General features: G+C 41.3%; 1 protein-coding gene across 1 annotated transcript; it reads right to left on the bottom strand.

Moving 5' to 3' along the window:
• Nucleotides 1–1,184: 1,184 nt before the first annotated feature.
• Nucleotides 1,185–23,517, bottom strand: LOC124003985 (E3 ubiquitin-protein ligase MARCHF9-like). Its single transcript, XM_046312699.1, has 4 exons — nucleotides 21,759–23,517; nucleotides 5,236–5,391; nucleotides 4,753–4,945; nucleotides 1,185–2,307 (listed from the first exon to the last, which is right to left on the bottom strand). The coding sequence occupies exons 1-4, from the start codon at nucleotides 22,101–22,103 to the stop codon at nucleotides 1,973–1,975; spliced, it is 1,029 nt and encodes a 342-aa protein (XP_046168655.1). The 5' UTR covers nucleotides 22,104–23,517; the 3' UTR covers nucleotides 1,185–1,972.
• Between the last annotated feature and the right edge of the window lie 745 nt (nucleotides 23,518–24,262).

Genomic DNA, 24,262 nt, shown 5'->3' on the forward strand with positions numbered 1-24,262 from the left:
ACTTTTACTGTTACTTGAGTCATTTTCTATTAAGTTATCTTTACTTTTACTCAACTATGACAATTTAATACTTTTTCCACCACTGTGCAAATATTTGCATGATGTGTGTCACTTCACTGAAAGACAAATGATGTATACCAGTTTATTTGCAACGGGACACATCTGTTTGGACATTGTTCTATTTCACCTGTTCCGTATTATGGATACGGTAGCCCTTTCCTGCAGTCAATGACCAAACGCTCCCTTTTTGGCCTCATGCGTGGAATTATGTTATTAATATTTAATAAATAATAATAATTAATAAATATTATTTCAGAAAACCTGACAAAAATCCAGTGTTTCTATGTCAAACAATTTTGTTATATTTCAGTCTTCTGTGATGTATATAATGTGTAATATTGGGATGCAAATTCAAAATGTTTATATATTTCAACTCTTTATCTGACATTGTACAGGTGTTTTCTATTTTTAAGCCCAGAACCATGTGTGAGGTGTTGTAACCTGTGTGACCCTGATTCAGCCCACTGCAGTAAAAGGTTCAACTTAAAGGGCATGTTATTTTTATTGCGGCTGTTTTAATCTGTTTTAAAGATACCAAAACATGAATTGCTGCCCATAGACCATCAAAGACCATCAATCTTTTATATTGGTCATTTGTCGCCATCTGTTGGCCTACTCCGCATTTACTGAATTGAAAATAATTACTTTTCACAAACAATGAGGGTGTAAGTAGTCCACTCTAACACATAAGCATTGTACTCTCCTGCATTCTGTAAACTACAGTCAGAATCCAGAAAATGGTAATAGTGGGTTCACAAAGCTACACAATTTCTGTTGTGAAAGGCCAAAATTATTATACACGCCATTCTGCAATTGAATCCTTACACCACCCATTGGCAGATGGGGCTAAATTCCATGTCAATTTCAGTCGACTGAGGTTAGCTTATATTATATTCAAACCATTAAAGAAAAATTTAAATCTGTTCCTGTCGATTAACTCTAATTATTGATGCTTACCTACCTTCTATTGTTAACTTTAACATATTCAAATATTCCAAGGTACAAATCTCAGAACTTCACACAGTAACTGATGAAAACAAGACAACATATACTATTGATACCAAATATTGTGCACAATATAAAACTGTGACGTCACACAGGGTTTCACCATGACATGTACAGGTTTCTTTATTGCAGAAGATGAATTGTAATGTTGGAATCTCATTCAGATGTGTCAGTCATATCTCTTTAAATAGTTTTATTGCACTTTTTTGGACGTATCCTTTAGAGGGTTCCATGTCTGCTTTGCGCCAAAGGGACAGTTTAGGTGTTACAGGTGGACAGGGAATGTATTTCACAGACACCGTGGAGAAAAAGAAAGAGAAAAGGGGAGGGTATGGGGATACAGGGATGAGTTGAGTTGAGGAGGGGGAGATGTGGGTCAAAATTGGTGGCATGGGTTTTGGTGGCATGGGTTTGGGGGGCAGATGTAAGAAAATGTCCCTTGCCATTTTTCCTCAACACGTTCTCGATTATAAAATCTAAATCAGTAACAATACTTTGAGGTTTTCTTCAGAAAATAGAAGAACAGGAATAATGACAATACTGGCGAAAGAAAGCCTTCCAGCTTTTTTTCCATTTTTTTTATTGAAGCCATTTCCTTTTAGTCTTTTTTTATTAATGGTTTTGTCCTACAGTCTGTGTCTGTAACTTCAACAACACTCTAACTGTGCTGCTCTCCCTCCCCTCGTGTCTCATGGGAGGGTTATCAGAAGCAGGATCTCTGCGTCTATGCCGTTGTGTTTATGTTCACTCTCACTGCGCCACACTTTGGGCTTAGGGAGATACTCAGTGCGGGGGGGGGGGGGTAAGGCCAGGGGCGAATGGTGAGAGTCATTTGGGGGTTTTAAGGAGGTGGATCAGGGGGGTTGGTGGCTGTTGTCCAAATCCCTCGCACCCGCAGAGTCCGGTCTCATACGGTGGTGACCCTCATGACCACCTCACGGTTGGTCGTGGAGCTGATGCGTGCATTGCTGGGCCTCAGCTGGCTGAGGATGTGCAGGATGGTGTAGCCACAGTGCTGGTTGAGAATAGTCCTAACACGCTGGCCTGTCAGGCCTCCCCTGTCCGCCCCGGCTGAACTGTGGGGAGGGTTTCGACCCCCACGCCCCCCACCCTTGCTGCTGGAGCTGACAGGGTCGCCCAGGTCCTTGTCTTTCTCATAGTTCAGTACTTTCCACTGCTGGTTCACTGCCTGCCAGCGCTTAAAGATCCGGTATACAGACGATCCTTCATGAATTATAAGACCTGGACAGAGAAAACCAGACAGACATGGACAGACAGACATGGGCAAGTAAGAGAGAGAAAGGGAGAGAGAGAGAGAGAGGACAGGTATGAACGTGAGGGATGCAGGAGCGATACAAGAGGTAGGAGATAGAGAGACAGTGAATAGAAAATAGGTTGATGGAGGAGGAAGGCAAATGGATGGAGAGAAGTGAAAGATTGCAGAGTGTGAATAGCCAGACAAAGAAGGAAACAGATAAAAGGACACAGAGAAAGAGAAGGACAGGAGAGAAAGTAAGAACACACTCTGGGGGAAAAAAACCTTTAAGGCAGACATTATTGTCGGCTGCCTTTGCACAAGTATGCTGTAAATATTTAAACAGTCTGGATGTACAAGGCTCTTGAGAAGTGGCTGTACATTTTCAGCATTACATGTCACACAGACTACGACCTAAGTGAGATAAAAGCCCAAACAGAAACGAGCAAAACAAACAAATTGCTCTCACTAACTAAATTATACACACACACACAGCTGACAACTCAAGGAGAACTGACCATGAATGTTAAAATGATCAATAGTTAATAGCGTTTCTTTATCGCTTTGTGGTGAATTTTCAAAACTCTTACTACAAAACACCAAACTGGTAACACTTGTAATGCAACCAGTCTTACATTCAAAACCTTTCATTGTGCAAGGTTGCTAGGCACGTGGCCCCTCAAATATGTCCTGTTTTTATTTATTTTTCAGATGTTAAATTAATAACTAAAGTTAATTTTTAAGCCCACATTTGATAACATTTATTTATAAAAAGATCTGTCAGCTGAAGTTTGCGGAAGGGGCACACTGACTGGACCAGGAAAAAAGTACCCCCCTATTCTCCATAATAAGTGGTTCCTTCCAAGGTGCACCAAGGAGCAGATACGTTACTTCAGTGGAGGAGGAGAGAGAGTGTTGGGTGACACACACCTCATTTGATTTGATTTTAGCTGCCGGTGATGGGCAAGATTCGCAGGAACTATTTTGTTCCAACTAGATCCCCACACTTGACAAGCTGAGCTCATTAATCAGTTCAGTGATTGCCTAAATTCAACACACCTGGTCTTCCAGGTCGGTTAAATAAAAAACATGCCGTGCCTGCAGCACTCCAGTACCAGGGTTGCCTACCCTGCGTATTGGCCGTAGGGATGCATTTATTTCTTGTTTTGGACTGTCTGGATTATTTTCATATTAGTACTGTATTGAAATTGAGTTACAGCACTGTAGGAGCTAGAACAACAAGCATTTCGCTGCACCTTCTGTAACATCTAAATTGTTTATGCAACCAATAAAATTTGATTTGTTGCACATATCTGGTCTTGTCAATATCTGATTTTTTTTTAAGTACTGTGAAATAAAATCACAACAGTCATCATAGTAGTAGTACATTTGAGTATTAATCATACTTTTATGTTTATACATTGCAGACATACATTTTCATTATGTAGTTCTCAAAATCTGTAGTAGACAAACCGGTTTACATTTAGAATCTTTAGGTTTACCAAACGTTTAAGCGATCATCAATTAAGAGCGATCAGATTGTGTAACAGTAAAATGTTGTTTAACAAAACATGTATTTCTACAGTAGATGAAACACTGATTAAGTTTGGAGAAAAAGTGACTATGATTTTGTGTGTTTTACTTTGTCAATTGAAAGTGGGCTTTGAGTTTTGAAGCAAATGCCTTTATGATGAACTGTTTTTGAGTTTTGTACTAAGAGTTGCGAAAATGTACCGCATACTTGTGAAAACTGCACCACTGAAATTAAAAAACTGTAGGATGCTTCACCTTGTCAAAGTTCAGGTCAGACATAGTAACTGTCAGGAGACCAATCACAAAAGCTTATGAAGAAAAGGTAGAATATCTGTAAACTGTTTAGATCCTAGACCTAGTGCTGTAACACTGGAACGTTTCAACCACCCTTCCTACATTCAAACTCTGGGAGCATTGTCACACTCTGACCTTAGATGTCTCTGTTTTCTATATATTTTGGTTAGGTCAGGGTGTGACGAGGGTGGGTACTCTAGGTTTTTGTATGTCTAGGGTTTTTGTATGTCTATGTTGGTCTGATATGGTTCCCAATCAGAGACAGCTGTTTATCGTTGTCTCTGATTGGGGATCATATTTAGGCAGGCCTTTTTCCCCACTTTCTGGTGTGGGATCTTGTCTATGTGTAGTTACCTGTCAGCACTATAGTGTATAGCGTCACGGTTCGGTTGTCATTTTGTTCGGTGTTTATTCTTTTAAAGAGAATGTACGCATACCACACTGCGTCTTGGTCTCCTTCATATGACGAACGTGACAAGCATGTAGGTATTCCCCTTTGTTGTCATATGCAACTCTACTCATACCTGCAATTGCAATCACAAAAGCTTATGATTATCTTTGATAGTATATCAGTGAGGTCTACGTTATAGAACCTTCTAGCTTACCTATGCACACAATGTCCATGAAGCCGTACATGCCATAGCAGATCTGGAAGAGCAGGTCCTGGCGCTGCCACTTGGCCGAAGGGCTGAGGGACGACCACACCAGCCAGGAGATGCTGGCGATAAGGAACAGAGAACCCAGGATGATGGCTGCTATCTGCACCTTCTCTATCACCGTCAGAGAGATGGCTTGCCACTGGAGAGAGAGGGGTGGTAGAGAGAGAAAGAGGGAGGTGGAAGGAGGGAGAGGTGGATCAATGTGTGTCTTTTTGGTGGAGATAATTATCTGTGCACTGATGTCATGCAGTTGCAGGCAGGAAGACGTGAAAAGGTGTTTTGTTACATTTGTATGTATTTTCGGAAGAATTGGAGTGCTATGTTTCAGCATTCACAGAATACCTTTGATTTGGTATGGAAACCCTGAGGTATAGGGCAGCACTTGTAGTCACTTACACCCACATGCGTACACACAAACAGATCCTGTACCTGCAGTGGGTTCTTGGTGCTGATGGCCAGGACCTGGTACTTGAAGTAGCAGAGCTCACAACTCCAGGAGCCTCTCTCGCTGATCCAGCGGATGAGGCAGGGCTGGTGAGTACAGCGCACAGAGCCGTCACAGCGACACGGGCTCAGCAACTCCCCCTGCAGGACACAGACATATGCTTCAGTTAAATCTCTCTAAATATCTACTGAAGGCATGGGCAACTACTCCGGTCTTTTGATCCTAGACTTTTGGTCCAGACCAGCACTAAAATACCTGATTCAGCTAAGCATGATGTGGATGATTCATAGATTTGTTGAATCAAGTGTATTAGTAATGGGTTGCTACAAAAGCCTGCAATCCCTGAGACCAGGCACAAAGCACTGAATCGTTGGTGAAGCTGACACGGATGTTCAAAAACAAGTGTGCACCTGGATCTCTAGAGGCACTTGTGGGTACAGGGTTTTCTTAAGGGTGTTGTTTGAATAGTCATTTGAGACACACATGAGTACACCTTGGTATCTGGCAGTATTCCTAGATTGCTATCTAAAATAGGACATCTGCCAAATTCTTGATTCCCTTCAACATGAGATCCACATAAATATCAATGTCAAGTTGTATAGCCACTGGCTGAGGTTAGAGGTCAGGGTCAGGTGGCTTATCCCCATCTTGTGGTTTATTCCATTAAGTCCTGCCATCTAGTCTAGGACATTACTCACTATGGTAGTCTGGATGGAAGAGGACAAGCATTTCCATGGTAATTAGATGGTATAAATTTGCCAGGATAGTCCAGTACAACAAATTACAAAATGGAGTACAGGGATTGTGCATAAAAGGTGAGTGATGTTTTGTGTGATGGAAGCAGGTATGTATAGTACAGTAAGAGGCATATTAATGTCATTACAGTTTGCTTTATGGTACATAATAAGACCAGGATACTGTACTGTAACTTCCCAAGCACAGGCAAAGAACAAGGAAGTTGTTGAATGCAGAACATTTATTTAGCTCACATTTCATGATTTAAGTTGTTAATGAGAGCGAATGTACAGCTGTATAGCTTTACATGATTTGGGAGAGGATGACATTGCTAATCCTGACATAGCCCCCACATTAATTGTAGATGATTGGCACCAGGTTGACACACTCAAGAGATATAATGTTACTCACATTACACCATGAAAGTCCCCAACATAATGAAATTGAAAGTGGCTTTCTTGTCCCTCAGTATGTTCCTCAGTACACAAACATGCACACAACAATATAGCAAGGCATACCATGTGGTGCTGGGCCCAGTCAGGTCTTTGACAACAATACACTACATGGCCAAAAGTATGTGGACACCTGCTCGTTGAACATCTCATTCCAGAATCATGAGCATTAATATGGAGTTGGTTCCCCTTTGCTGATCTAACAGCTTCCATTCTGGGAAGGCTTTCCACTAGATGTTGGAACATTGCTGTGAGGCACTAATGTTGGGCGATTAGGCCTGGGTCGCAGTCAGCATTCCAATTCATCCCAAAGGTGTTCGATGGAGTTGAGGTCAGGGCTCTGTACAGGCCAGTCAGATTTTGTCACACTGATCTCAACAAACAATTCTGTATGGACCTCGCTTTGTGCACAGGGGGCATTGTCATGCTGAAACAGGAAAGGGCCTTCCTCAAATTGTTACCACAAAGTTAGGAGCACAGAATTGTCTAGAATGTCATTGTATGCTGTAACATTAAGATTTCCCTTCACTGGAACTAAGGGTCCTAGCCCGAACCATGAAAAATAGCCCAGACCATCATTCCTCCTCCATCAAACTTTACAGTTGACACTATGCATTGGGGCAGGTAGCGTTCTCCTGGCATCCACCAAACTCCGATTCATCCATCGGACTGCCAGATGGTGAAGATTGATTCATCACTCCAGAGAACGCATTTCCACTGCTCGAGAATCCAATGGCCGATGCTTGGCATTGCGCATGGTGATCTTAGGTTTGTGTGCGGCTGCACGGTCATGGAAACCTATTTCATGAAGCTTCCCATTAACATTTATTGTGCTGATATTGCTTCCAGAGGCCGTTTGGAACTCGGCAGTTAGTGTTGCAACTGAGGACAGACAATGTAAGCTTGTGTGGGCTACCACGTCGCGGCTGAGCAGTTGTTGCTCCTAGTAACAGCACTTACAGTTGACCGGGGCAGCTCTAGCAGGGCAGAAATTTGATGAACGGACTTGTTGGAATGGTGCCATCCTATGACGGTGCCACGTTGAAAGTCACTGAGCTCTCCAGTAAGGCCATTCTACTGCCAATGTTTGTCTATGGAGATCGCATGGCTGTGTGCTCGATTTTATACACCTGTCAGCAATAGGTGTGGCTGATTCCACTAATTTGAAATGGTGTCCACATACTTTGTTTATACATGTAGTGTATAACAAGCCATACTGTGCGGTGCTGGACCCAGTTAGGTCTTTGACACATTCAAATCAAATAAAAATCTAACTTTATTTGTCACATGTGCCGAATACAACAGGTGTAGTAGACCTTACCATGAAATGTTTACTTACAAGCCCTTAACCAACAATGCAGTTCAAGAAAGAGTTAAGAAAATATTTACCAAATAAACTCAAGTAAAAACAGTATCAATGTAACAGCGCACCACCGCTAACTAGCTAACCGTTTCACATCCGTTACAGTAGTACAATAAAATAACAATAATGAGGCTATATACAGGGGGTATCCCGATACCGCGATACTTGCATAAAAAGGTTGGATGGAAACCTGGTTACTGAGAATTTGGTAAAAAACATTGTAATGGCTTATTAGATTGAATAAAAGTTTCGTAATGTTTAGGTTGCTATGAGTGTACTGATATAAGTATGACAATACATCCTTGAAAAATAAAAAACGTTATATTTGAGTTGTGCCTGTTGTTCACACACATCTGCCCTCTCATTGGCTCGAATGGTCTCCTCCCAACTGACATACATTTTTTAAATAAATGTCTTTCCATTGTTAGACGTGTCTCTAGGCTTTCGAGATGGCATCCGTTTCCAATGTTTTCTTTTCTTTTACGGTCTCAACCATTGCAAGTCAAAATGTGATTGGTTGATTCCACTTTCACTCGCGGATGCTGCTCCAATACAGTTGAATTGCAAAGGCCTCCTGTCTAGCTTCCGAAGGCCTAGCCAACAGCTAAGCTAGATAGCTTTATTTTTATCCCCAGACCACCAAATAAAAATCTTGGTAAGTTGGTGGTTGAAGATTTCCCTCTAGTGGTGTGGGGGCTGTGCTTTGGCAAAGTGGGTGGGGTTATATCCTTCCTGTTTGGCCCTGTCCGGGGGTGTCCTCGGATGGGGCCACAGTGTCTCCTGACCCCTCCTGTCTCAGCCTCCAGTATTTATGCTGCAGTAGTTTGTGTCGGGGGGCTAGGGTCAGTTTGTTTATCTGGAGTACTTCTCCTGTCCTATTCGGTGTCCTGTGTAAATCTAAGTGTGCGTTCTCTAATTCTCTCCTTCTCTCTTTCTTTCTCTCTCTCGGAGGACCTGAGCCCTAGAACCATGCCCCAGGACTACCTGACATGATGACTCCTTGCTGTCCCCAGTCCACCTGGCCATGCTGCTGCTCCAGTTTCAACTGGCCTGGGCCCTAGGACCATGTCCCAGGACTACCTGACATGAGGACTCCTTGCTGTCCCCAGTCCACCTGGCCATGCTCCTGCTCCAGTTTCAACTGTTCTGCCTTACTATTATTCAACCATGCTGGTCATTTATTAACATTTGAACATCTTGGCCACGTTCTGTTATAATCTCCACCTGGCACAGCCAGAAGAGGACTGGCCACCCCACATATGCTCTCTCTAATTCTCTCTTTCTTTCTCTCTCTCGGAGGACCTGAGCCCTAGGACCGTGCCCCAGGACTACCTGACATGATGGCTCCTTGCTGTCCCCAGTCCATCTGACTGTGCTGCTGCTCCAGTTTCAACTGTTCTGCCTTATTATTATTTGACCATGCTGGTCATTTATGAACATTTGAACATCTTGGTCATGTTCTGTTATAATCTCTACCCGGCACAGCCAGAAGAGGACTGGCCACCCCACATAGCCCGGTTCCTCTCTAGGTTTCTTCCTAGGTCTTGGCCTTTCTAGGGAGTTTTTCCTAGCCACCGTGCTTTTACACCTGCATTGTTTGCTGTTTGGGGTTTTAGGCTGGGTTTCTGTACAGCACTTTGAGATATCAGCTGATGTACGAAGGGCTATATAAATAAATTTGATTTGATTTGATTGGATATTTTTTTCTCTTCAATGTTAACCCTTTCCTTTCCAAAACAAACTGAAGACATTAAATCCGAATTTTATTGAAATATTATTGAAAAGATGGGAATTAAATAAAAATTTGAACTAAACATATACTTAAAAAAATAAAACAATTATAACCCTAACCCTTCTCTGAAGGCCCTTATGGTCCCCCACTGCCCATTTCCTTCTCCTCTTTCTCTCCCTTTCGCCTGCTGCGTTCCCCCCTCATATTGTTTACCTTTCTCACACTCTCTCTCTCTCTCTGTGTGTGTGTGTGTGAGAGAGAGTATATGTATGTGTTTTTGTGTGCTCAGATTCCAGATAGCCACAGGGCTGCTGTAGGGACGGAGAGGAGAGAGAAGTGGAAGGGAGGACGGTGACGGGAAGGAGGGGTGGACGGTGAGTCAGCGCACATGTCTCACTGCCTGTTTGCCGACATGGCCATCCAGAAAGCCAATGGCATCCCACTGGACACAAACAGGATAAATCAACATTGTTTTAATGTATTGTGATGCAGAATCTGCATTGGATTTGAAATTTTGAGGGTGAAATTTCAACCACATGATTTGATCTGCACACATGGGTGGCAGGTAACCTGGCGGTTAAGAGCGTTGGGCCAGTAACAGAAAGGTCACTGTTCGAATCTCAGAGATGGCAAGGTGGAAAAATCTGCCGTTCTGCCCTTGAGCAAGCCAGTCAACCCCCAACAACTGCTCCCCGGGTGCTGATGACGTCGATTAAAGCAGCCCCCTGCGCCTCTGAATCAGAGGGGTTGGGTTAAATGAGGAAGACACATTTTGGTTGAATGCATTCACTTGTGCAACAGACTAGGTATCCCCTTTCCCTCATGGTAACCACATTTCAACATAGACAGACCTTGTATAAAATATTTTTAATTTGTACCTTAAAAACAATGATAGTTTTTCAAGGTTATATCCACTATCTTAATTTTAAAAATACAATAGGTAGGGCAGCACCTCCTACTGGAGAATTGACCAAACTACAGCTACCCCATGTTCTCGCATCCAAGGTTTTAACCAAGCCCCGCTTAGCTATTTGTCACTGACTATTACCAATATGCTATCGTTAGAATGATTGTTGAGAGATCTCCACTTAAAAACGAAATAGATTCTGTGTTGTTATCAAAGTAATTCCAAAGGGTAGGTTTAACAGATCAAATGAAATGTGACAATACTTGATCAATGATGCTATTCAGGCCGCAACACAATTCAATATCACTAAATATCATGGCATTTTAAATCAACCAAAGCTTGAAACCCTAGGCATACTGTATAAGTCATCAACACCAATTGTTTGAATTCAACCCAGAATTCAACAAACAATATACCATATAGTATGCCTAGGGTTTCAAGCTCCGGTTGATTTTAAAATGTCATGATATTTATGGATAATGAAGTGTTTGGTTGTCGACGTAACCAAATATCAACATTTGAAGGAGATGTACAGTTGAAGTCGGAAGTTTACATACAATTTAGCCCAATACATTTAAACACAGTTTTTCACAATTCCTGACATTTAACCTCTAGTAAAAAGCAGGTCAGTGAGGATCACCACTTTATTTTAAGAATTTGAAATGTCAGAATAATAGTAGAGGGAATCATTTATTTCAGCTTTCATTTCTTTCATCACATTCCCAGTGGGTCAGAAGCTTACATACACTCAATTAGTATTTGGTAGCATTGCCTTTAAATTGTTTTTGTTTGGGTGGCCTTCCACAAGATTCCCACAATAAGTTGGGTGAATTTTGGCCCATTCCTCCTGGCAGAGCTGGTGTAACTGAGTCAGGTTTATAGGCCTCCTTGCTCACACACACTTTTTCAGTTCAGCCCACAAATTCTCTATAGGATTGAGGTCTCCAATACCTTGACTTTGTTGTCCTTAAGCCATTTTGCCACAACTTTGGATGTATCCTTGTGGTCATTGTCCATTTGGAAGACCCATTTGCGACCAAGCTTTAACTTCCTGACTGATGTCTTGAGATGTTGCTTCAATATCCCTCATGATGCCATCTATTTTGTGAAGTGCACCAATCCTTCCTGCAGCAAAACACCCCCACAACATGATGCTGCCACCCCCGTGCTTCACGGTTGGGATGGTGTTCTTCGGCTTGCAAGCCTCCCCCTTTTTCCTCCAAACATAATGATGGTCATTATGGCCAAACAGTTGTATTTTTGTTTCATCAGACCAGATGACATTTCTCCAAAATGTACGATCTTTGTCCCCATGTGCAGTTGCAAACCGGAGTCTGCTTTTTTAATGAAGGTTTTGGAGCAGTGGCTTCTTCCGTGCTGAGCGGCCTTTCAGGTTATGTCGATATAGGACTCGTTTTACTGTGGATATAAATACTTTTGTAACCGTTTCTTCCAGCATCTTCACAAGGTTACCTTGCCTGGGGCGTCAGGGTAGCCTCGTGGTTAGTGTTGGACTAGTAACTGAAAGGTTGCAAGTTCAAATCCCTGAGCTGACAATGTACAAAACTGTCGTTCTGCCCCTGAATTGCCTAAACCCACTGTTCCTAGGCTGTCATTGAAAATAAGAATTTGTTCTAAAAGGTCCATGCACTTTTCACACCAAAGTGCGTTCATTTCTAGGAGACAGAAAGCATCTCCATCATGAGCGGTATGACAGTCCCATGGTGTTTATACTTGCATACTATTGTTTGTACAGATGGACGTGGTACCTTCAGTCGTTTGGAAATTGCTCCCAAGGATGAACCAGAGGTCTTGGCTGATTTATTTAGATTTTCCCATGATGTCAAATAAAGAGGTACTGAGTTTGAAGGTAGGCCTTGAAATACATCCACAGGTACACCTCCAATTGACTCCGATGATGTCAATTAGCCTATCAGAAGCTTCTATAGCCATGACATGATTTTCTGGAATTTCCAAGCTGTTTAAAGGCACAGTCAACTTGTGCATGTAAACTTCTGACCCACTGGAATTGTGATACAGTGAAATAGTCTGTCTGTAAACAATTGTTGGGAAAATGACTTGTGTCATGCACAAAGTAGATGTCCTAACCGACTTGCCAAAACTATAGCTTGTTAACAAGATATTTGTGGAGTGGTTGAAAAACAAGTTTTAATGACTCCAACCTAAGTGTATGTAAACTTCCGCTTTCAACTGTATCTTCTGCTTGGATAGTTATATCTGTGCTACTGACTTAGTCTGGCTTTAATTCCAGTTTGTCTACAAATAAAATAGTTATATGTTGGATTCTCATCTCCATCTCAACCAAATATCTAAATTAAATAGGAAGAAATCAAATTAAACTTTATTTAAAGTGTATTTAAAGTCTGATTTGATGTATTCCCATTCTATAACTTAAATGTTTGTTTGAGATGGAAACATGAATCCAACATATCGAAGTTAAAGAATAGGACTAATTCAAACTTAATTTAAAGTGATTTAAAGTTTGATTTGATTTAGGTTGAGATGGAGATGTGAATCCAACATGTCAATTATTAATTTGTTGACAAACTAGAATTAAAGCCAGACTAAGTTAGTGGCACAGATGGAACGATCCAAGCAGAAGATATATCTCCTTCAAATGTTGTTATTTGCTGCATTAACATGCAAGCACCATTCAATTTTACTTTTGTAATACGGTAAATAGCCTAAAGTTGTCACGCCCTGATCTGTTTCACCTGTCCTTGTGCTTGTCTCCACCCCCTCCAGGTGTCGCTTATTATCAGCAGTGTATTTCTCCCTGTGTTTCCTGTCTCTCTGTGCCAGTTTGTCTTGTTTTACCAAGTCAACCAGTGTTTGTCCTAGCTCCTATTTTTCCCAGTCTCTGGTTTTTCCCTAGACCTCCTGGTTTTGACCCTTTCCTGTCCTGACGCCGAACACGCCTGCCTGACGACTCTGCCTGTTCTGACCTCGAGCCTGCCTATCCCCTTTTACTGTTTGGACTCGAACCTGATCACTGAACCCCTGCCTGTCCTGACCTCGAGCCAGCCTATCGCCTGGTACTGTTTGGACTCTGACCTGGTTTATGAACTCTCGCCTGTCCCCGACCTGTTTTTACCTACCCCTTTTGTTATAATAAATATCGGAACTCAACCATCTGCCTCCTGTGTCTGCATTTGGGTCTCGCCTTGTGCCCTTATAAAAGTTAAGACGATCTTGCAAATGAATGTAACCTTTGACCTTAAAATGAGTAACACATCCATGAGCACATTTTGAGGTTACTGTAACTATACATTTCTTCTTCAGTAATCATATAAAGCATGCATAGGTCATCGCAGGTCTGTGGAGATCTTCAAAATCGCTGTAATAATCTATGCAGAATCTTGAACGGCATTGATCACTTGCACCATGTATTTGTAATGTCATCTCAACTGCAATCCAGGTAATTTGTTTTTTAAATTAGTTGAAGCACAGTGATATCACATTCCTCTTTTGTACTGTATAAATTAACAAAATATCTGACATTTTGTTCCCATTTGAATTTTGCTGTGCGTTTTAAATGGTTGAAAGTGGAGTGATAAGATGTTTGTGTGACAACTTAACCAAAGAATGTCAGACATTGTTTTTCCATTGGAATTTGGTCGTGCTTTTAGATGGTTGAAAGCATTGGAAATTCAACTGTCTTTTTGAGTGGGTGAATATAGGTTGTAATCACATTGATCAATGTCTCAACCAAATGTTACCCAATTTTCCATGTTGAAATTATGCAGTGCCCAGTGTCCACTTCGGATAAAAACATTTTACAATTACACACACAAAACACTCTTGAGCTTTTATGCGGTCCATTTCATGAACATACTTTACATTTTTACTACTGAACTTATTTAGGCTTGCCATAACAAAGGGGCTGAATACTTATTGACTCAAGACATTTTAGATATGATTTGTTTTATTACATTTACATTTTAGTAATTTAGCAGACACTCTTATCCAGAGCGACTTACAGTTAGTGAGTGCATTCATTTTCATACTTTTTACTACAGGTCCCCTCGTGGGAATCGAACCCACAACCCTGGCCTTGCAAGTACCATGCTCTACCAGCTGAGCCCAAAATAATTCTACAAACAGAATTCCACTGACAGTATGGGGTATTGTGTACAGACCAGGGCCACAAAATCTAAATTTAATCCATTTTAAATTCTGGTTGTAACAGAACAAAATGTGGAAAAAGTCTCTCACTTTCTGATGGCACGGTTTGTGGAGTAATCATAGTCAGTCAGTGCTGGTGCTTTGGTATTTTCCTTCATTCAATCACAGTGATTCTTTCCACTGTGATACATCCTAATTCATCCAAAATAGTACGACTAATTTCTCTCACCCCTATTGCTCAGATTTGGTTTTCTACATTGAGATGTGTTATTGGTCTCTGTAGTTCATTCTATGAACATTATATTGTATTTGAATCCTGCAACCAAGTGTATCTCAGTCTTGATCAATACTTATTCTCAGCTAACAGCTAACAATCACAGACATGGACAAGACATTATTTTCAAATACAAAGTGAATGTTGAAAGAATGTCTCCACGGAGTACTGAAAACATTCCTGAACAATTAATGGAATGTGTCTGTCATGAACATTATTGGAATTAACCTATGAATATCCTGGGAACCAACAATCGCTCGCTGGATTGTATCTTTGTCTCTCTGTCACAATGATGTTTTGGGCGATGAAGTATGGAGTATTGAGCATGGGTGGGACCAAATTTGATTCCCAACCTCAAAACACGCACAGAGTGCCCATCATAACAACTTAATATAAATCAGATTTGTTTCAGGACATATAAATATCCACAGCAGTTGATGGTTCAATTGGCAAGGACTGAAGTAGCTGGGTCCAAAAAGAACCAGCAACATTATATAGGCTAATTCAAGGGTAAGTCAATCTGCTCCTTGGGCATAATGCATTATAAATCAAATCATGTAGACAGCTAAGTAACCAATGATTTATTTGTAAATGGGATGTTATGGAGAGACAGGTGAACCAATTATGACATAGAGTACCACAGTATGAGTCATAATACCCATAAAACCTAGCAGTCAAACAGGGAAATGGTTCCAATAATTTTTCCACCATTCATTTTCCCATGGGGTATTTTAGAAACACTGTTTTCATGTAGGCTTACCCTGGTGTGACGTTTTGATAACTGTGTAAATCTCTCTAGGACAAGGTGACTTTTATCAATATATTTGCAAGTATTTACCCCCCCCAAAATGAAATGCTAATTTACTGCTAATGTGGCTATAATAAAGAACTACAAATGCCATGATGACCTGCACAAGACTGGCAATAGAGGCAAAGGTCAGAATATCTCGATTAACTATCTAATGTTAGCTAAATGTAGTAATAATTTATAAATGTAAATTTAGTAAATGTAATAAATTGGCTACATTTCTTAAAATGGACATTTCTGTGATCTGTCTTGTGCATGTTTTCAATTGACACAATACCTGTTAGCAAAGGTTTCAGTTAGTGATGACATGCAGGAGCTGGCCTTGCAGGGATTTTAGTTTTGCATGGTCTCTACTTTGATGCTAATTAACATGTTTGAATCTGAGAGTAAATAAACGTGAATATATTGGTAATATTCAACTTGTTCGAGAGAGATTTACATGGTTATCAAAATGTCACGCCAATGTTAATGGAAGGCAGGTAATGAAATAATCAAAATAAAAACGTGTTTATTATAGCCTACCCACTTGGCAAAAACTGTTTAAATCAACGTTGTTTCCATGTGATAGATTTCAACAAAACAATAATATATTGTTACGATGTTGAATCAACCTGGAAAACTGTTTGAATTTGACAAAAGTCATTAACGTAGGGTCGTTTCGTATTTTTACCCAACGTTTAACCTAAACCCAATGACAAGGTGACATTTTTTGTTGATTTCACATTGAATTCACGTTAGTTGACGACTCCAAAACTAGATGGTGAACTGACTTCTGTGCCCAGTGGGTAGGAGTTATAGGTACATATGCTGTGAAATAGGCCTTGTGTGAAATCATTGTCAAAGCAAAAGAGATACCAATGCATGTAGGACTAGATTATTTATGGTTCTCATAGAAATATTCAAACATTATTTTAACAACTCCAATTCAATTGCATGTGGCGCAGGAATCGCTGACTCGCTGCATTTTCCTAATCAAGACACCTGCTGGTAACTCTTAACTGGTTACGACAGCTCACGAGGTCTCCAAAATATATTTAGACTAGGTGTGACTCTAATGACTGAAGAGGCTTCATGCATAGCTTTTATTTTTACCCATAACAGTAGGAGTAAAATGTCTCTATTCTCACCACTTACAACCAATTTTCTACTCTGAGACGCTTTGTGAATACAGGCCCGGGCTGGTTGACCCACAGTGACACAGCATGTTCATCTCTCCATCTCAGGTTGACAGAGTCAACAGGGAGTCACCCCCATCACCGAGCCGCTGGAGAACGGCCTGCTAATGATCATGAATATTTGATACCTCCTGACGAGGTGGCTAATTGTGTTTGTGGAAGATAAATGGCAAGCGCCACGGAGGTCGGGCCATCACCTGTTGAGACACTTAACCTGAAGAATCGATGAGGAGAAGGAATAGAGAAACTGTAATAGAAGTGTGATATGCAAACTGCTTTTTATACTGTTCAACATACCTTGTGTCAATTGAAGCTTATCCTCAATACTGAGTAAACTAATGGTGTTTTCTAATGCAAGAAAAAAACTCTGAACCTTTCACCTATTACCACCTGTCAGGGCAAGGAGATTGAGGTTGTAACCTCATAAATATTTTGGAATTTTAATTGATGACGACCTCTCTTTTAAATTGCATATTCAACAACTTACAAAAAAATGAATCCTGAAAAGGGATTTTATTTTAGGAATAAGACCTGTTTTTCTTTTGAAGCCAGGAGGCTAGTATCAGCTACATTTATGCCTTTACTAGACTATGGGGATATTTTATAAATGAATGCTTCCGCTCAGTGTTTGAGATCAATTGACACTTTACCATGGAGCATTGAGATGTATTTAAACTGCAAAACCCTTACGCACCACTGCATTTTCCATACCAGGGATGGCTGGCCTTCTCTAGTCAATCGTAGGCTCAGTCACTGGTATACTTTTATTTACAAAGCCATTTTTGGCTTATTACCTTTTTAATTTGTGCATTTTTATTGTTCAGAAATGTGGTGGGTACTCTCTTCGTTCGCTTGACTTTATCCTGCTAACTGTTCCAAATGTCCGAACTGAATTTGGTAAAAGGGCTTTTATGTACTCTGCGCCATCGTCTTGGAACACCTTACAAAATACTTTTAAACTGGAAGAACTTGTCCCGATTGGTGTTTTTAAATCACTGATGAAGGATTTTGAGGCTGATTCCCTGACCTGTCAATGTTTTTAATTTGCTCTTTTATACTCTTGTGAATTTAATGTTTTTTACTAGATTACTTGTAGTTTTTCATGTTGTCTGTCTGTATTTTTTTTTTTGTAATGACTTGGTGCTGCCTATCTTGGCCAGGGCGCTCTTGAAAAATAGATTTTAATCTCAATGAGCCCTTCCTGGTTAAATAAAGGTCAAATATATAGGTGTAGTGCTATTGCACTCTATGTGATTAATGTTGTGCTCCTCAAAATCCTTAGCTTTTTCATGAAGTTGTTTCAAGGCCAACGGTTACCTCTCACTATGTTGGGTAAAAGGCTGACCATAACTAAGGTTGGGATCAATTCCATTTCAATTGCCCCATTAACTGAAATGTACACTACCGTTCAAAAGTTTTTGTCCATGAAAATAACATCAAACTGATCAGAAATACAGTGTAGACATTGTTAATGTTGTAAGTGACTATTGTAGCTGGAAACGGCTAATTTTTTATGGAATATACATAGGTGTACAGAGGCACATTATCAGCAACCATCACTCCTGTGTTCAAATGGCACGGTGTGTTAGCTAATCCAAGTTTAGCATTTTAAAAGACTAATTGATCATTAGAAAACCATTTTGCAATTATGTTAGCACAGCTGAGAACTATTGTCCTGATTAAAGAAGCAATAAAACTCACGTCAACAGTGAAAAGGCAACTCCGGGATGCTGGCCTTCTACGCAGAGTTGCAAAGAAAAAGACATCTCAGACTGGCCAATAAATAGAAAAGACTAAGCTAGGCAAAAGAACACAGACACTGGAGAGAGGAACTCTGCCTAGAAGGCCAGCTTCCCAGAGTCGCCTCTTCACTGTTGACGTTGAGACTAGTGTTTTGCGGGTACTATTTAATGAAGCTGTCAGTTGATAATTTGTGAGGAATCTGTTTCTCAAACTAGACACCCTAATGTACTTGTCCTCTTGCTCAGTTGTGCACCTGGGCCTCCCGCCCCTCTTTTAAATAGTAATTTACAAGATGAACAATGTCTACACTGTATTTCTGATCAATTTGATGTTATTTTAATGGACCAAAAATGTGCTTTTCTTTCAAAAACAAGGACATTTCTAAGTGACACCAAACTTTTGAACGGTAGTTTATATTTTCCTCAATGGCATTCAATTAGAAACATTTGGAAATGGAATTGGAGTTCCAGGTAACCTTATGAATTGACTGAATTGAAAACACAACTGACATTCAAGTGTATCAAGTTGAATATAACCTCGCTATAGGAAGGGCTGATGTATGAAAATTGAAAATGTCAAACTGTACCAATATCAAAGCCAAAGAGTAACCTTTTTGTGAATAGCTTACATAGAATCATCATAATGAAACCTCAAAAGCTAGAAAGGTACATGTACAAATGAACGTTCTCAATTAACCATATGGTTTTAGAGATAACAAAATCCTTCAAATCTGCATTTTCTTCTCATCACCCATTTCCCTCTCTATTGTTCTTTTCCCACCATACTACACTTTACCTAACTGTCCATCTCACTTCCCCCTCTATCCCTCGCTCTCCTTTGTCTCTTTCCCCTCCCCCACTGTCTTTCTCCATCTCTTATCATCGCCCCTTTATTATCTTGCTCTCTGCTTGGTTCATATCATTTAGGATGTACTACATAATGAGACACACACACACACACACACACACACACACACACACACACACACACGTTGACATGTGCACAATTACACAGAGTTAGTGCTCCAGAAACACCTGACGGTGACAGGAAGGTTGTTATTGTCTCTGGTCTCAGACATGACTTACAACATTCCTCTCTGACTAGACCAGTGTGAAAAAACAGTGTATATGAATTCATGCACAAGGTGATCAGATTCTTTCACCCATATGGTAATGACCACTTTCTGTATAGTTTCTATTCAGAGAACAAATACACAGGTAGATGGAAGAATGAGATTTAACGGACTCAAGTTGATTATATCTTTAATGTAATGGAGTGGAATACAGTGTTCATGGTGTGTTTCAGCTAAGACCCTGGGATTGCATGTGGGAGTTGTCCATCTAGACAATCCACTGTGGGCACACTTGGTTCCATGAGCATGTCTCTCCAGTGATGTTGGATGAATGTCAGAATCTGCCTGCAGTCCAATGCCTTACAGATCAGCACTCTTCAACCAGCAGAGCCTGGGTCCATACACGCGCACCACCACCATTACCTCACTGCAAATAACATAGAGCTGTAGCCAGCCGTTTCAAGGATATTCTTAGAACCATACTTGCTACACTTTGAAAATGAATTATCATCTAGGATAAAAGAATCCTCGACCTCCCATTCGAAACCCACTTCCTAAGCTCTTCTTTATCTGCAGTCTTTCGGTTAAATGAGAAAATGTGACCCGTTTAATATACATGTACAGTTAGAGGTTTGGAAGGAATACCATTCCCCAGTGCAGAGGTGGAATAATACACTTGACTGTAGATTTGTGATAAGGTTAGGGCACTATTACCCTAGCTACATGGTTTTTGTCTTGCAGACACCACAGTCCTCTCTTCATTTCTTATTTCCCTGCACAGTAAGTCTCCATCACGACACTCCTATAAATCAACTCCATGCAATGTTGTCATCTCCACTCTATTAATGGACCCACGTGCCTCCTTTCAAAGGATACCATCAAGCCTAATTAAAAGTGTTCAAAGGTCCGGTCTCATTTGATTCCCTAAGGGGATCCCAATATCACGGGACATGGTGCTGCAACAGAGACTGTTCCTTTCTATAAAACTACATAAAACATGTGTATGGAATAATGTATGGAACAAGATGTATGTTTGGAACAATGTATGGAACAATGTGTGTATGGAACAATGTATGCAACAAAACAACAATGTTTTACCCATTGGAGACATTTCCATATTCTATGTGTTGCTTTCTGAAATTAGACTTTTGGCATCCTAATAGGGTCACAATGAATTCAACCAAAATCCTGTTTAAACTCCTCAATAGAAGGAACCTGTATCACTGTCTGTTTTGGCTGCAGCTGGAACATGATGATGCAGAAACACGTCAACAAAGTTTATTAAGTTAAAAGGTTTGTATCCGTTTTAGTTATTGGGTTCCAGGAAAATGTAACAGTCTGTATGGAGCCAATATGTCATATTATTATTATTTAAAAATATATATATTTTACCAACCCAATCTTGTCTAATCGCTGAAACTCCCCTACGGGCTCGGAAGAGGAGAAGATGGAGTCGTGTGTCCTCCGAAACATGACTCGACTAACCGCGCTCCTTAACACCCGCCAGCTTAACCCGGAAACCAGCCGCACCAATGTGTCAGAGGAAACACCGTTCAACTGGCATCCAGGTCAGCCTGCAGACACCCGGCCCGCCACTAGAAGTCAAGATGAGCCAAGTAAATCCTCCACGGCCAAACCCTCGCCTAACATGGGTGACGCTAGGTTAATTGTGCCCTGTCCAATGGGACTCTCGGCCACGGCCAGGTTGTGGCACAGCCAGGGAATGACCCCAGATCTGTAGTAATGGCTCTAGCACTGAGATGCAGGGCCTTAGACTGCAGAGCCACTCGGGAGGCCCTGCCAATATGGGGTCTTTGGAGACAAAGGTTGGCTTGATCCAAACAGTTTGATCTTTGAACTGATAAAAGACATGCTTGTTTGCCATAGCCTAGTAGAGGGATACCTGAGCTTCCCTGCAGTGTGTGCTTATGTATAGACCTGAAATACAGTACATGCAAAGTACCAACTTATAAGCCTTGAAGAAACTTATAGAAATAACCCTGGATACAATGGGTAGTCACAATGAGCAGGGGGGAGGGTAGCCTAGACTTGGATAGATAGGTGAAATGCAAGGCTACGGTTGAGGACAGGGGAGCCTACCTGTTCGGGGCCCTGGAAACAGATCCGGCACTGCGGCGAGCGCATGCCACTGTCCAAGCTGCTTGTGAACGACACCGCGTCCAGGCCTGTTTGGAGCTTCTGATCCTTCTCCTCGAATGCCAGGCTGCGCGGCCGGGGATCGGTGCCATAGTACTCCTCCTCATCGTCCCGAGTAGAGCAGTCGAAGCGTGGCCACCCGCAGCCTCCTACCCCGAGCCCTCGCATGCTGCTCGTTCGCCTGTCTGTGTCTGTGTCTGAATCGGTCTCCCGTCTTGAGCCAGACCGCATGAAAACCAGCACTTTCAGTTCATTGAAAAACATACGGATCCGGTACTTAAACATCATGAACTAGCCCACATAGGCAAAATGCAGCTGTAGGGTGAAATAGAAGGTATCAATAAAGGGAGTTGGATGAATCAGGCATTTAGTTTGCATGATTTGGGAGCCAAAGGGGGCTTTGTTAGTATTATTATTATTATTGCCAAGTGCGAGGCTATTTGTTTCAAGTAGCCTTCTCTAGCTATGGTATCAAAACAAAATATCAGAGGTGTCTATAAAAAGTATGGCTGCCGGGCACAAATCTTGGTCAATAGAAATCCAAATATGACAATGTAAATAGATTGTATCATTCCTTGATACATTTTTTCTGTTACCAAGTGTAGCCTATGATAGTCAATGCGGAAGTATTTTAATGGATGGGCAGAGACGGTTTCTTTTCGGGAGTCAACGGATGCCAATACAAAACCATCATGATAGCTTTCTGTGTGAGCGATTAGCATATCCAAATAGCAATAAGATCAAACGGAATCCCCTCACGTTCATTTTCGACCCAGTCACTCATGGGACAATGCCAAAGCTTGAATTTAACGGGAGCTGTATTTAAGGGGAACCTTTAACATGGTTTTGAGCGAAAATGTGATATTCTATTTCAAGACGAGAGCGGAGCAGGATTGAGAGGGGTTCAGAGGAGCTTTGGAGTCTCAGGTATAATATAAAATTATATTAATGCTATGGCATGAGTAATTCCACCGAGTCATTTTGGGGTGTTGCTTTCGGCTGTTTAGTCCATACAAAAAAAGGCCAGTTGAAATTAAAACGAGATGGCAATCATCTCTCTTGTTTGTCCCTCAATGGCATGCTAGCCATCAGATCACCGTTTTTCTCTTCCCCTGTTTCCTTACCGTGTTTTTTTCTGGCTGATAGATAGAGAATAGGCTACGTCCACACTGTTCCCACTCCACACAAGTCCGAGAGACACTACTATCCAACGTGTTTGCATTTTAAACAGAATCGGACGAGACACCAAAAATGTGTAGAAAAACGCACATCACTTTGCCATTGAATTTCCATGCTGCTTTTTTATTCTTTCTGCAAGGATTCCTGCACAACACAAACCAGGAAGAACGAAGATGCCGGTGAAGAACCCCCCAGAATAGGCGAACGAAGCGATTACTTCGCTATGCCAGTTAAACTTTGCCATCAAATAACGGTTTCGTTTACTACCAATAACTAATTTCCCCAGTTCAATTAATAACAATAAGACGTTCATTTACATGGTTGCGCTGAAATACTTGCTTCCGACAGCAAACGTGCCTCCATCGAAATCTGATAACTGGAGGATCCTGCCATGGAAATGCATGCTAGCCGAATTTAAACATATGTGTTTATCTATATTGTTGTTGTCGACTCATTTTCTTATGATTATTCCTTCCTCCGTCTATCGGTAAAGGAAAAAGCTCCACCGTTTTGCTGCGCGTTGGCAGAAGCCGCTGTCCGAGGTGCTGATTTCCATGTGACGTTGCGGCCACGTGTTAGTCAGAGTATCCCGGGAAATCTAAACGGTGTATGGACAAGGACGGACGTTAGTAGTCTGCCATTGCAATAGGGTGTGTCTTTTATCAAATATCTCTCTCTTGTAACATGTGCCTATGCATCGTTTATTCAAAGCTTTCTCAAACAAGTCTAGGCCTATCACCTAAACGGATACTAGGGTATTGGCTTACATGGATGTTGTAATGATGCACATTGCTTCACTGGACACCCCACCATTGAGGTGTTCTTTCATTAAGTTCAGCCAGGTGGTACTTGATGCCACAAATAAAATGTTTAACAAATTTCAAAGAACTCGGCCAAGCAGCATCAGACGATTAAATAGATGAATTATGCCATAACTAGATTAGAGTTTAATCACAGCCAGATGAAAACATTAGTCATAGAGATATGGGAGTGAGGGTAAAGCCTTGTGTGTGTTATGAGTGCTGTCTGGCCCGGCCGGACACCTGCGGAGAGCAGGGGCAGGATGCTCTCTATCGGCTAGACATGCAGCAGCCTACGGAGCGCTGGATCCACGTGCGCCTTGCATGTACACAGAAGATTTTCACTCAATAATAAATGAGCTGAAAAATAAATCTTCTTCGGGATCGGTGTTCTTTCCACGGGACGGTTAAGCTAACGTAGGCTAATGCGATTAGCATGAGGTTGTAAGTAACAAGAACATTTCCCTG

The sequence above is a fragment of the Oncorhynchus gorbuscha genome, linkage group LG18, assembly GCF_021184085.1.
Source record: "Oncorhynchus gorbuscha isolate QuinsamMale2020 ecotype Even-year linkage group LG18, OgorEven_v1.0, whole genome shotgun sequence".
NCBI classification, from domain to species: domain Eukaryota; kingdom Metazoa; phylum Chordata; class Actinopteri; order Salmoniformes; family Salmonidae; genus Oncorhynchus; species Oncorhynchus gorbuscha.